The 12,500-nt window shown below is 41.0% G+C and overlaps 2 protein-coding genes across 11 annotated transcripts in view; one reads left to right on the top strand and one right to left on the bottom strand.

Annotated features, from left to right (window-relative positions):
* Positions 1-11,886, bottom strand: part of pld7 (phospholipase D family, member 7) — a 23,155-nt gene extending 11,269 nt beyond the window's left edge. The window contains exons 1-8 of one of the 7 annotated variants that reach the window (XM_031280027.2): positions 11,664-11,886; positions 11,343-11,519; positions 10,724-10,813; positions 6,321-7,499; positions 5,606-5,793; positions 4,402-4,576; positions 4,194-4,308; positions 2,994-3,121 (exon numbers count right to left, since the gene is read on the bottom strand). In XM_031280027.2, coding sequence (XP_031135887.1) covers positions 2,994-3,121; positions 4,194-4,308; positions 4,402-4,576; positions 5,606-5,793; positions 6,321-7,499; positions 10,724-10,813; positions 11,343-11,483 — 2,016 coding nt within the window. In that variant the 5' untranslated portion in view covers positions 11,484-11,519; positions 11,664-11,886. Of the gene's footprint in view, positions 1-2,993; positions 3,122-4,193; positions 4,309-4,401; positions 4,577-5,605; positions 5,794-6,320; positions 7,500-7,731; positions 7,863-10,723; positions 10,814-11,028; positions 11,319-11,342 lie in introns of those variants that run through there. The other 6 variants (XM_031280029.2, XM_031280030.2, XM_031280033.2 and 3 more) reach the window with 6 other exon arrangements.
* Positions 11,696-12,500, top strand: part of gpr137 (G protein-coupled receptor 137) — a 12,053-nt gene continuing 11,248 nt past the window's right edge. For 2 of the 4 annotated variants that reach the window (XM_036005785.1, XM_031280036.2), the window contains exon 1: positions 11,799-11,890. The gene's annotated coding sequence lies outside the window, so the exon portion shown is untranslated. Of the gene's footprint in view, positions 12,003-12,500 lie in introns of all 4 variants that reach the window. The other 2 variants (XM_036005784.1, XM_031280037.2) reach the window with 2 other exon arrangements.

Raw genomic sequence — 12,500 nt, 5'->3', positions numbered from 1 at the left:
ATTAGGGCTGCAACTAACGATTATTTTCATAGTCGATTAATCTGTCGATTATTTTGTCGATTAATCGATTAGTTGTTTGATCTATAAAAATGTCAAAACATGGTGAAAAATGTGGATCAGTGTTTCCCAAAGCCTAAGAGGACGTCCTCAAATGTCTTGTTTTGTCCAAAACTCAAAGATATTCAGTTTACTGTCACAGAGGAGAGAAGAAACTAGAAGATATTCACATTTAACAAGCTGGAATCAGAGAAATCTAATTTTTTTTAATAAAAAAATGACTCAAACGATTAATCGATTATCAAAATAGTTAGCGATTAATTTAATAGTTGACATCTAATCGATTAATCGATTCATCGTTGCAGCTCTAGTGTAAATGCTTTAAGCAATTATTTAATAAATTAGAAACTTTCAACATAATACCCAGTAAAAGATAGTCAGATAGTGTTGTGGGCGGGACATGATGTCAGACTCAGTGGTGAGTGAAACCGAAGCAGAGGGACAGACACAGAGCTGTAGCTGAGCCAAAGTAGCGCACGTTTAATTAATTAACTTTATCGGTTATCAGGCAAATAAAACGCTGATACAGATAATCTGCAAACTGCCAAAAAACGGCCCGATAATCGGTCTATTCCTTATTCAGACCCACATGATAATCCAGATTATTTTACTCAATGTATAGATCAGAAACATCGTTGATAGTTGAACAAACTTTACAAAAAATGCTTCAACTTTCACTTAATACGATACTTTAAAATGCAATCGTCTCTACAGTATAACTATGACTTGCTTCTAATATATACATCTTAAAAAGTCTGCTACACTGAGCAGTACACCATCAGTGTGAAGCTAATTTAAAAACAGCTCTCTCATTGTAGCCCAGTGCGTTTCCCTTGTATCTTAAAATATGTTGACATGAAGCATGACAGTTTCCAAATAAAAATGACTTACTTGACGGTAGGTTTTATCTGTAGAAAAGAGCTTTTACCTGGGAGTCCGGCTCATGCTATTAACTGGTTGGGACATCCATTCTATAAATCTATTATGGAGTGATGTAATTTAAGAGTAGACATTAATTAGCCTCTTCCTCCTGGCGCAAAGGGTCACGGGGGAGAACATAATGACTGCTAAGTCTAAGTCCACTTAGGCCGGCCACACACTGGCTGCGCGGCATGAGCGCGGCGTTTCTGTTGCGTGTCAGCTGCGTGGATTTTTCTATGTCTTTGCACACGAGAAACATGTCTGACGCGGCGCTGACGCTGTTAGCCTTGTCTGTACACATGTATGTTTCCCATTGATAAACTGCACGCAAGCAGTAGTATACTTCATGTTAAACATAAATATATACTGATTTGATTACAGCAAAGACAATGTCGGCAGTAATGACGGCAAAATAGGCTACAGAATATTTGGTTCCGTATCGACAGGTGCAATATTTGAAAATCGATAATTATTTATTATTATTTTTTTAAAATTACATTTATATCTGCATTCATGTCAAAACCTAGAGACTTTCAAACATCAACATGTCATTTATTAAATGTATTCGTGTCAAGAGGACATATAAATAGAGATGTTCCGATACCGATACCAGTATCGGTATCGGGAAGTACTGGAGTTAATGTACCGATCCGATACCACGTAATAAAGCCCTAAAGAAACTCTACGTTAAAGTAGTTTGTTCTTTTTCCGTTATAACTGATATAAACTGGATAATAAAAGAAAGTTCTGTGGCGTTCATTGTCTGTGTTTGTTCATGTTTCACAAAGAGTTTAACCTGAGCCAGATCGACAACAAAGATAGAAATAATATCACATCCATACAGGGATAGTAGTATACAGTTGTTAAAACATAAAAAATATATGACACACTGGTATCGGATTGGTACTCTGTATCGGCCGATACGCAAGTTCAGGTATCGGACCATCTCTACATATAAACATCTTTTTGTATTCTACTTTGCCTGGAAACGCTCCCAACACGCTTGTGTGTCACGTGAAAAATAGGTGTTGGCCCTATATCTAGCATGCAGGCAGTGTGCAAGCTCTAACCTGTTACCATGGGAGCTGAAATAAAAACGGACACGGCACGCAGCCAGTGTGAAGCCGGCCTAAGGCTGCGTTCAGACAGGGAAACCATGATCGGTGATTTGCTGTAGGGTTGTGCGGCGGTGGGAGTGTCACTGAAACGGGCCATTTGTGTGACGTCCTGTTTTGTTCTTTAACAACCCGATAGACCTTTTTCACGGCAGACATGTTGACATGTCATAGTAGGAAAAGCACAGGTGTGTTCAAAACCATTAATGATGGCTGCATTCCACTTAGGAGAGGCCCTGGTATTATGCATGCTGACTCACTGAAATAGCTTACTGGGACACTTGATGGAATTGAGCCATCGTTAAGGTTATCAATTTCAGCTGTGCTTTTCCTACTATGACAAGTCAAAAATGTCTGCTGTGAAAAAGGTCCATGTAGCACAAGTAGACTTTGTATATGACAGTTACTGTTTTCCGTCAGCGCGTTTATAGATCTCAACGTTTCCGTCTGCGCTTGAAGGCAGCTTCATTTCACGGAGAAAGAAAAGAGACGAGCGAGACAGATGGACTGTGCTTTGTTGTTTGGCAAGCATTCAGCTGTTACACAAACTCCCAGGCAGTTCAGCACTTGTGTTTCGTGTTTTAAAAACTTTCTTGTGACAGGAATAGAGGCAGTGATGTTTCCCGTTTCCTGTACGGGACTCTCACACCGCCTCAAAACACTGACAAGTCCGATCTCCGATTACAAGGTTGCGTTTCTCAAGAAATTGAGTCAGTCTCAACTTTTCGCTGATCCCCCCCACCCCCCTCAAACCCTGCCGCAGCCTAAATGCACTACCCCAATTCAAAATGAATGGGAAGACTTGCATTTTTGCCGCACCTTCTGACGGCCGACGCAGGCTGTGTGAATGCCCACTAATGCAGATACATTTGAAAACGCACATATTTCTCTCAGTTCTACCTGACTTAGAGAGCGCCAGTCCATGTTAGCACTACCCAGGTAGAAGTGCTTCTGATCCACCACCCACAGCTTGGTGTGGACAATGCCTCCGGTCACAGCCTTGAGGTCCACCTCTCTGACCTCTGCACCTGGACACACACACACACACACACACACACACACACACACGATCAGAAATCACTGCGGAGTTATAACCCCGCGTTGGTTGGATAGAAGTAGTAGTGTCTGCGGTCTACATTAGTGACTAAGTGACCAACAAAATTAAACATAAAAATGATGTTGCCTATGGGAAAATGTACAACGGTGTTCTGGGAAATGCAATACCTAAGGAATGTAAAGTCATGTACCTTGGAAATATAAATGATGATGTCATGAGTAATGATAGATTATTTAGCCGAGATACTATTGATCACAAGTAAAAAAAAAAGCAATTACAAGAAACTGGCACAAGACTGAACATCTGACTATGAAACAATGGCTAGAAATTATAGAAGAGATTTACACTATGGGGGAAAAAAATTATTTACCAGCTAAGAGTGAGAGAAAATGTTTCCGTTCATAAATGGAACAAATGGATGATTTATGCCAGTGGAAATAGTTTATGATCAAACTGTATAGTTTTGAAAGATACTGGATTTGTACTTTGATAGTGGCAAGATGTAGCCATGACCATAGATCTATGGCCATGACTGTTTGTTAGTATTTTCTTTAGAATGATTTCGTTTCCTTTTATATCTATGATTGTAAGACTCTCGATTGGACAAAATGTTTGGTTATATGCACAAAACCAAATTAAGATTAAGTGTTTTTTGATTTAGTACCTCTGGAATACCTGACATGTGTGATACATTCCAAATCAAACCAATTTTATAAAGTTTGGGAACCTTATCTGAATTATTTGGACCCCATTGTTGCTGACATTATGAGGTCATAAGAGAGAGTACTTTGCTGTGTATGTTTTCGTTCTTTATTCATTCATTTTTATTGTATTGTATGTGTGTAGCTGAGCCCATGTTGTATTTTGGTGTCGTGTTTTTGGATGTTTGTTTGAAGTATAATAATAATAATAATAATAATAATAATAATAATAATAATAATAATAATAATGATGTTGCCTAGTTCAGCTTTAATATATGGTGCACACGACAGAGAGGCAACACACGTTGAGCTCCATATTGTCGGGTGATGAAGTAGGCCTACCTGTTGCAGCCAATTCTGCCGTATCTTGAGTGGAGGTCTGGGGGGCGTTGACGGCAATCTGGAGGTCCACACCTTTGGATTCAAGTTGTTTAAGTTGCTCAAAGACCATTCTTCCCTAAAACACATGGAAATGAAATCACACACATTAAGAGGTTCAAAGGTTTATTTTATTATCGTGAGAGTAGGGCATGCCGCTGACTGAACTAACCTGAGAGTCAGAGGAGTGCGCCGACTCGCTGTCACGTAGAGTGAAGTAGAAAGCAGCGATATGGACCGAGCTGTTGGCTTTGCCCAGCAGATGTAGCCAGCTGTCTGCGATGCTCCGCCTGGACGAGGCAGAGGGCTGGTAGAGACCCTCGGGGATGCTCTCCACCAGGCGCACTCTGAACAAGAGAAACAGAGAAACTGAAGCTACAGCCACTGACACGCCAAACAGTATCCAGTCATCATCTTAAACTAGCAGATCTTTTCAACTTTTAAGTTAGGCTGGTTTGTGATTTAGTAGAGTTTGCATGACATTTCTTTAGCTGCTGATTTGTCACCTTCGAAACGGCAAAATTGAAATAACGCGGAGTGCATTTATGCTCAATAGGGATGTATCGATGCATCATGAATGCAATTTTTAAAACGGCCTAGGCCTAGGACATGGCGCTAGCTGCCATTACACAGCAGGTAACGTTAGCCTGCTGTTAGGTAGTTATGTTAGCTGACTTAAACACGGTTAAAATGCTGACAGCTAAACGGTCTAACATGTGACTCTAATTCACTGTATTTTTTTTCTTATTTAAGATAAAATACAATTTCAGTGTCACTTTTGATGAGAGGACACATCTGTTGTTTTGCACAGTTTATAGAAAAAAAAGGAAGTACTTTTCAGTCATTTGTCCGCAGCTCATTCTGTTACAAAAATCCTGATAAAATCATATCGCGTCGAATCGGGAGTTGAGTGTATCATTACATCCCTAAAGCTCAGCTAAGTGTGCAAACCTACTACACCTACTCTATCTGTAAAGTGTCTCGAGATAACTCCTGTTATGAATTGATACTATAAATAAAACTGAATTGAAATTAAAAGGTGAAGAATCACAAAGCAAGGAAAAGTTGTTTCTTTTTCAACAAAAAAGGACAATGTTGTGCACATCCATGTAGTTGCTGGTGCAGGACAAAAAAGTAAATGTTCAACTTTTAAAGAAGGTAAAGTCCGCACAACAGCTTAATGCTTCGGAAAAATACTTTAATAGTGCAAATAAGGCACACAACGTTTTGGGCCCAAAATTTGGCCTTCCTCAGACCTGAGGAAGCTGTTGTGCGGACTCTACCTTCTTTAAAAGTTGTTCCTTTTGTCACAGCAAAGGCTCATCACAAACAAAACTGATTGGACAGATCAACACGTTTTCCTGGTTATGTCTTACCGACAATCAGTGCTGCAAGGCTCTGGTACTAGGCCAAAGCCCTCCAGCCAGTGCAGTTCCATCTGAGCGGTGAGCTGAGCCACAGACATGGGAAGCCCGTAGTGCCACACGTGCTGGCCAACCCCCCCGAGAAGCAGCAAGGTGGTGGGCAGGAGGCAGAAGAGGGCAAAACTGCAGCATCCTGAACTCTGCAAAACAAGACGAGTACAATGTTGAACCTGCGAACAAAAGTGTTCTAGTTCTTGTTTTATTTACTTCTCTATTTATCTTCATTGTTAATATCGTCTCTGTCACAATTATTACATTCCACCCTACTAAGGTTTACTGAACATGTACACCATGCTGGTCATCCAAACACCCACACACACCCACAATATATGATCTGCACATTTGTACTTCACACCAACATTTAACATAACTGCTGTATATATTGTCTGTGACTGTCTGTAATTGTCTGTTTGTCTACATATGTATATTGTTTAATCTATATGTCACCTTTTTTGTTACACACTATCTTCACACACACAAAAAAGAAATGTGTGAAGTTACGATCATAGCTTGGACAAGAGACTTGGGAACAGCTGAGGACTGTTACATGCCGAAGCGGTTACTGCAGGGTGTGGTGAAATTCCTGTTTGTGTGACTGTGACCACCAGGACAACAGTATGACTGATATCAGTGGAATCTGTCAGGCGAGTAGAACCACATGACTCACCTTGGTTGATTGAGCTCCAGCAGGCTTCTCTGGTGCTACAGGAGAGGTCGACTCATCCACATTGGTTTTTTCCTCTGCAGGATATGAAAACTTGGACTGGCTTATAAGTGGTTCATGATGCTTCTCCTCCTCCTCTGAATCATGGCCGTCTGACTTTTCATCTGCAACATCATCCTCACGTTCGACATCTGATGAAGACCTACTGTCCTTTAATTCAGGTGGGTTCATCGGCCCTGCCTCCCACGGCGGTTGTTCGTCCATAATAGCCTCGTCTTCGGTATCTCCAGCGGCGGTGAGCGTAATCCTGCTTTTAACCTCAGTGGCAAACTCTTCCGTGTCTTCCGGTGGCTTTTGGCTGATGGAGTCCTCGCACGGAAGTTGAGTTACGGGGGCATCCTGAACGGTTTCAGTTTCCATTTCAAACGTTTTGCTCTCCTCCGGCTCCGGTACATGTTGCTGCGAGCCCTGCTCTGGTCTGAGGGCCGGCCTGGGGCTCGCAGTCAGAGAAGAGTCAGACGAACTGGAGCTCTTGGGTGCAGCGATTAGGGGACTATGGGCTGCTGCAGCGGCTCGTTCTGTGCTGCTTAGCAGAGAGGTGGCTTCAGAGTCGACTCTGGGAATGCGGACGGATGGCAGGGGTAGTGATGTTTCTCTCACATCAGGCGGCTTGGACTTTGCGACCTCCACGCTGCCAGCTTTCTCGGGGCCTACGTGTTGCTGCGAGCCCTGCTCTGGTCTGAGGGCCGGCCTGGGGCTCGCAGTCAGAGAAGATTCAGGCGAACTGGAGCTCTTGGATGCAGCAATTAGGGGACTATGGGCTGCCGCAGCGGCTCGTTCTGTGCTGCTTAACGGAGAGGGGGGTTCGAAGTCCAATTTGGGGACGCGGACCGATGGCAGGGGTAGTGAGGTTTCTCTCACATGAGGCAGCTTGGGCTTCTCGGCCTCCACGCTGCCAGCTTTCTCGGGAGGAGGAGTCATATGGACAGGGGTGTCGGTTTGGGATCCAGGCAGCTCCGGGGTTTGGCTCGCAACTGTAGGCCGCGGTCGGAAAGTGGGGATTCGGGAGAGGAGTTTCCCACCTTTGCGGTTCATGTCTTCTTTCTCCTCGAGTTCTTTTCTCGTAGCCTTTTCGTCTTCAGCCCGCAGGCGGTCCAGCACAACACGACAATACTTCAGTTCCTGAGGAGGACAGAACTTCATTAGAAAAAACAAGCATCCATCTTGTGTGTATATAGCAACTCTCACACAAACAAGTTTTAACCCAGGGACTCTGAATAGCTTCATGGCCAACACCCTGAGCTGCACATAAATACCTTTAGAAAAGCAGTTAAACATTCTCAAACTCAATATCATCTAGTCTGTTTGTTGTTTGTATTAACTCAAACAACAATACTATAACACTGTACATTACCTCGAGCGGCTTCCGTAGAACTGCAATAGCTACACCCATTCAAATTAGTGCGATTGTCTGATACACATAGCATGTTTAACATGTTTTCATGGATGCCAATATTTGTTTAAAACAGCGTTACCAGGGTAACAACATTCTTTAACTTTACATTCCGATGGCAGCTGAACACTGAGCTTGCTTTGCTTCAAGCTCAGTCCACAATGCTAATTTTCATTATTACACGGATATCTACGGCGACCAAATTTCAGTATTCCAGAATAGATTGTTTATCAGGGCGTGGCTAGTCGGCCGGTCATATTTCTGCGGCTGCTGCATTAATTTTACAAGATGTTATGTAGTCCTCCCATAAACAGCGACTACGTTAACATGCACATAATCTGGTTTTTGCCCTTATTCAGAAAAATGACAATATTTTGACTATGCTGTTTACATGGCTAATGAAAGTGAATATTCCACCAATATTCCCGTTTACATGCAGCCATGCAAAATAGATTTTTTCCATTGTTTTTTAACAAGTTTTTCCACCGGTGGCGAACTCATGACAGCCTCCCTCTTTTATTCCTTCAACCAGCTTCTTGAAAAGGTCGGCATTGTGATGCTTGCGTATATCCAAAAACCTGTTGATATGCAAGTCTTTCATAATGTTTAAAAGTAGGTGCGTTTATCCTTCTGAGAATGTGGCCTTTTATTTTAGGTACGCATGACTACCACAGCCTTCCAAACGGTTGGCTAGTTGGGTTGTTTACAACTATAGCAACACACAGAGCTGACCGTAAACTGGTTGCTTAAAAGACCTGAATAATACCCCCACATATCCCAAATATCTTCATCGGAAAATGCTATATTCGGAAAAAGACAGAATACGTTGCTTACATGACCTGTATCAAATTCGAAATATTGTCATATTTGGAATAATAGTGGGAATATTAATGTGCATACAGACATACTCACTGATATGTAACTCCATTTCCAACGAGAGTACATCATGCAACTGAATGTCTTCCATCAGTTTAAATGTTTTCATTTCTTTATATTTTCTGTTATTGTGTGACGACAACAAAGAATTTTTACAAGCCGCAGTAGGAAAATCCCTGGTGTAAATGATTAACGGTGGATTCCACTGAGCTGCTTCTGTTGTAGGGTCCTGGTATTGTGCATGCTCCGTCACAGTCATGGCTTACTGGGACAATTAAATAGAGCAGAGCCGTATTAGTTACACCTGTGCCTTTCCTACTATGACAGGACAAAATGTCTGCTGTGAAAGCAAACCTATTCTAGGCTGAAACAGGATTTTTGAGGCAAATGTCGATATCAGCCAATAATCTTTTCTTCATAAATGCATAACATAAAATAAATTGTTTTGATAATGATCCTTTAAAATTACATTTTTTAAGAATTAGGCCCATGATATATACCGAACAGGACATTTTGTAGTTGAAAAATAAATGATGTAGGGTAACATAACAAACAATGTAATTTAAACAAAAGTTACCTGAAACATATTTTGGCAGTACTGTATATACTGCAATGTCTAGTTAATTATCTGCCAGCCTTCAGTGTACACTGATACTGATACACCTGCAGTACGCTAATGCTGGCTCATATATCAGTCTAGCTCTAAATTCCATTTTATAAATTGCACTGAAGCAAACACTACTTTGACACCCGAAGGTGGCTTTATATAAATATGTAAACTTAAAGACTGACTCATTTATTGACAGTCCAATATTGCAAAATAAATGTATTTCTATTTAAATGCACTGTTCAAATATTGCTATTATCTTTATTGTTACTACTATCTTCGATGATAAAAGTTAATTATGAAATATTATGCAAAATAATAGATTTTAGCATTGACGTTTACATTGCAGGTTGAGCTCTCCTTTTGGATATGTACTAATGTGCTCATGAGTATAGGAACCCATGCTAAAGTTGACTAAAAAGAGGAATAAAATCTAAAATCATCTTTTGGAAATTGATCGTGATGCCTTAATTGAAAAAAATTAGGAAAAATCCAACCTTTGACAACACCAATTTTCTTTGTGAATGAATAATGTATCGTAAATAAATAAATGTTCTTCCTTAAAACACAGGGGGCATAAGTATAGACACCCCTATGTAAAATTCCCATAGAGGCAGGCAGATTTTTAGTTTTAAAGGCCAGTTATTTCATGGATCCAGGATACTATGCATCCTGATAAAGTTCCCTTGGCCTTTGGAATTAAAATAGTCCCACATCATCACATACCCTTCACCATACCTAGAGATTGGCATGGGGTACTTTCCATAAAATCATCTCTCAATGCAAATCAAACCAGCTATTAGGCTAACTGAAATAAAACCATGCTAATCTCTAGGTGTGGTGAAGGGTATGTGATGATGTGGGGCTATTTTAAGTCCATAGACCAAGGGAACTTTATCAGGATGCATAGTATCCTTGATCCATGAAATAACTGGCCTTTAAAAATACAAATCTGCCTGCCTCTGTGGGAATTTAACATAGGGGTGTACTTACTTATGTACCCTGTATTTTAAGGAAGAACATTTATTTATTTACGATACATTATTCATTCACAAAGAAAATTGGTGTTCTCAAAGGTTGGATTTTCCCTATTTTTTCAATTAAGGCATTAAGATCAATTTCCAAAAGATGATTTTTGTATTCCTCTTTTTAGTCAACTTTAGCTGGGGCTCCTATACTCATGAGCAGCACTGTAAATAACTTACAGGCTGAATATATAAATCAGCTTTAGTGCTCCAGGACAGGCTAAATGAGATTACACTTCTGCACTAGCCTGCCAATATTTTCTGCTGATGATTACATGCTGCTGCATAAACACAGAGCACCATTTATCTCCCAACATGGCTGTATAAATAGTTGTGCCACTCCCAGGGCTTTCTAGGTAGCTATGGTTTTCCGGCCTATATACAAAACATCTAACAGCAAGAGGTGTGTTTGCTTAGCCTTCATGTAAGGTGAATTATAGACTACCGCAGCAGCAGTTTCCTCCTCCAGCTCTGCAGCGTGACTTTGACGTGTCTCCATCACTTGGACAGACTCCGAGTCGGATTCATCTGACTCCTGATGGGACAAGATCGGTTATATTCACAGTTAACAAGGCATCTAACAAAGCATCAGACATATTCCACAATGTAAGATTTCAGGACATGTGCAGCGGTTGTATTTTAATCTACAAAAGGCCACTGGCAACAGTGAGGAACAAAAGGAATGTAAGGGCAACGTTTTGTCATCTTCTTCACATAAAAACACCGTCAGCGTGAAGGAGAAAAACTTACCATGATGCAGTAACTTGCCAGGTAATAAGTTCTGGCTGGGCGGAGGGGTTCACACTCGCGATGCGGGTATTAGCTCTTTAACAGTTATGCTAACCAGCTAGGCAAATATTACATACGTTAAAGTGGTAATACCAGTAAAAATAAGACAGTTTAAGGCAGGCTGTGTGTATATAATCCTTCCTTGAGTATTTCTCTCGGGTTAGCCAGCAAACGTTGCTGTCGTTGACGTTAGCGAGCACGCTACGTGGCCGACTGTGAAGTTTTCAGCAGCGGAGGAAGAGGAGGCGGAAAAGCTGAGTAGTAAAAATACCCACCTCGTACGTAGTTCTCCTGAGCGGGCGGGTCGACCGTCTCCTCGGCTTTACCGTGGTTGTGTCCAGAAACTCTACCTCACTCGAGTCACTCTCCCCACTTGCCTGCCTGGGGAGGATGGATTTTCTGGATCGCAGTAGCATCTTGGACTACTTTAATAATGCAAGCAGCAGCAGCACCTTAGTGACACGAGATTAACGGAGAGTAACGTTAAAGAGCAGTCACGTTTGTCTGCTAATGAGAGCCCACTCTGGCTAACTTTAATGTCGAGTTATGGCAAACAAATGTTGCATTAAACGTCTGCTAAGGTTAAACAACCTTACCGTTAAATCCTATTTGAATGCGCCGTCTTTCTTCAGAAATAAACAACAATTTGAAGAAACCGCGATTTCCTGTTATCGCTGATTGGCGGTTGGATTGAAAACAGTGGCTCCGCCTATCAGGCGACTCTACCTATCAGACGTTACTCAGATTCACACAATACGGAAACAACAAGGGATTACCGTCGTCTGCTTATCCTGGAGCTTCTTTGGTGTTCACTTAAAATAAGGTCAGTTATTATCGTTAAATGATTACTGACAGCTTAGCTATACATTTAATGTTTTTTTTTGTGAAAAGGCAAAGCATAACTGAGCGACAGCACGAAATAGGTGACATTAAAAGTAAGTTTCGGTTAGCTTAGCCGTTGTTGAGCAGCCTAAACGGAAAACGGTTGTTGTTTATGTTCCAAAGACCCAAGTTAAGACATTAAGCTGGCTGGGATACTGAGTTCCAAAGGTCACTGAAAAATACCCATGGGGCACATGAAAACCTGTAACGTTACATTATAATGAAATCAAATAGCCCCACAAAAATTAGCTACGTTACCTAAATTTGAAATGTTGACGTTAATGTCGAAAATGAGAGATAATCGTTGAGTTGTTGTAGTGAACTGTTACATTAATGTTGTTAAGTAGTGGGACTGCCAGCCACCATAATGTGACTTTTATATTATCAAATAATAAGGTCACTTTCTATAGTTTAAATCAATGTAAAGTTTGACACAGCTGGGAAAGTATGTATATACCATAGAGCATTGTAACGTTAATTCTATCATGGGATTGTTGTTACATTGTCAATAATAATGAACATTTTTTAAAATCAGATTTCTGCTTAAATAT

This window comes from Sander lucioperca, chromosome 1, assembly GCF_008315115.2.
Source record: "Sander lucioperca isolate FBNREF2018 chromosome 1, SLUC_FBN_1.2, whole genome shotgun sequence".
Classification (NCBI taxonomy): Eukaryota; Metazoa; Chordata; class Actinopteri; order Perciformes; family Percidae; genus Sander; species Sander lucioperca.
This window is presented reverse-complemented; position numbering and strand designations above follow the sequence as displayed.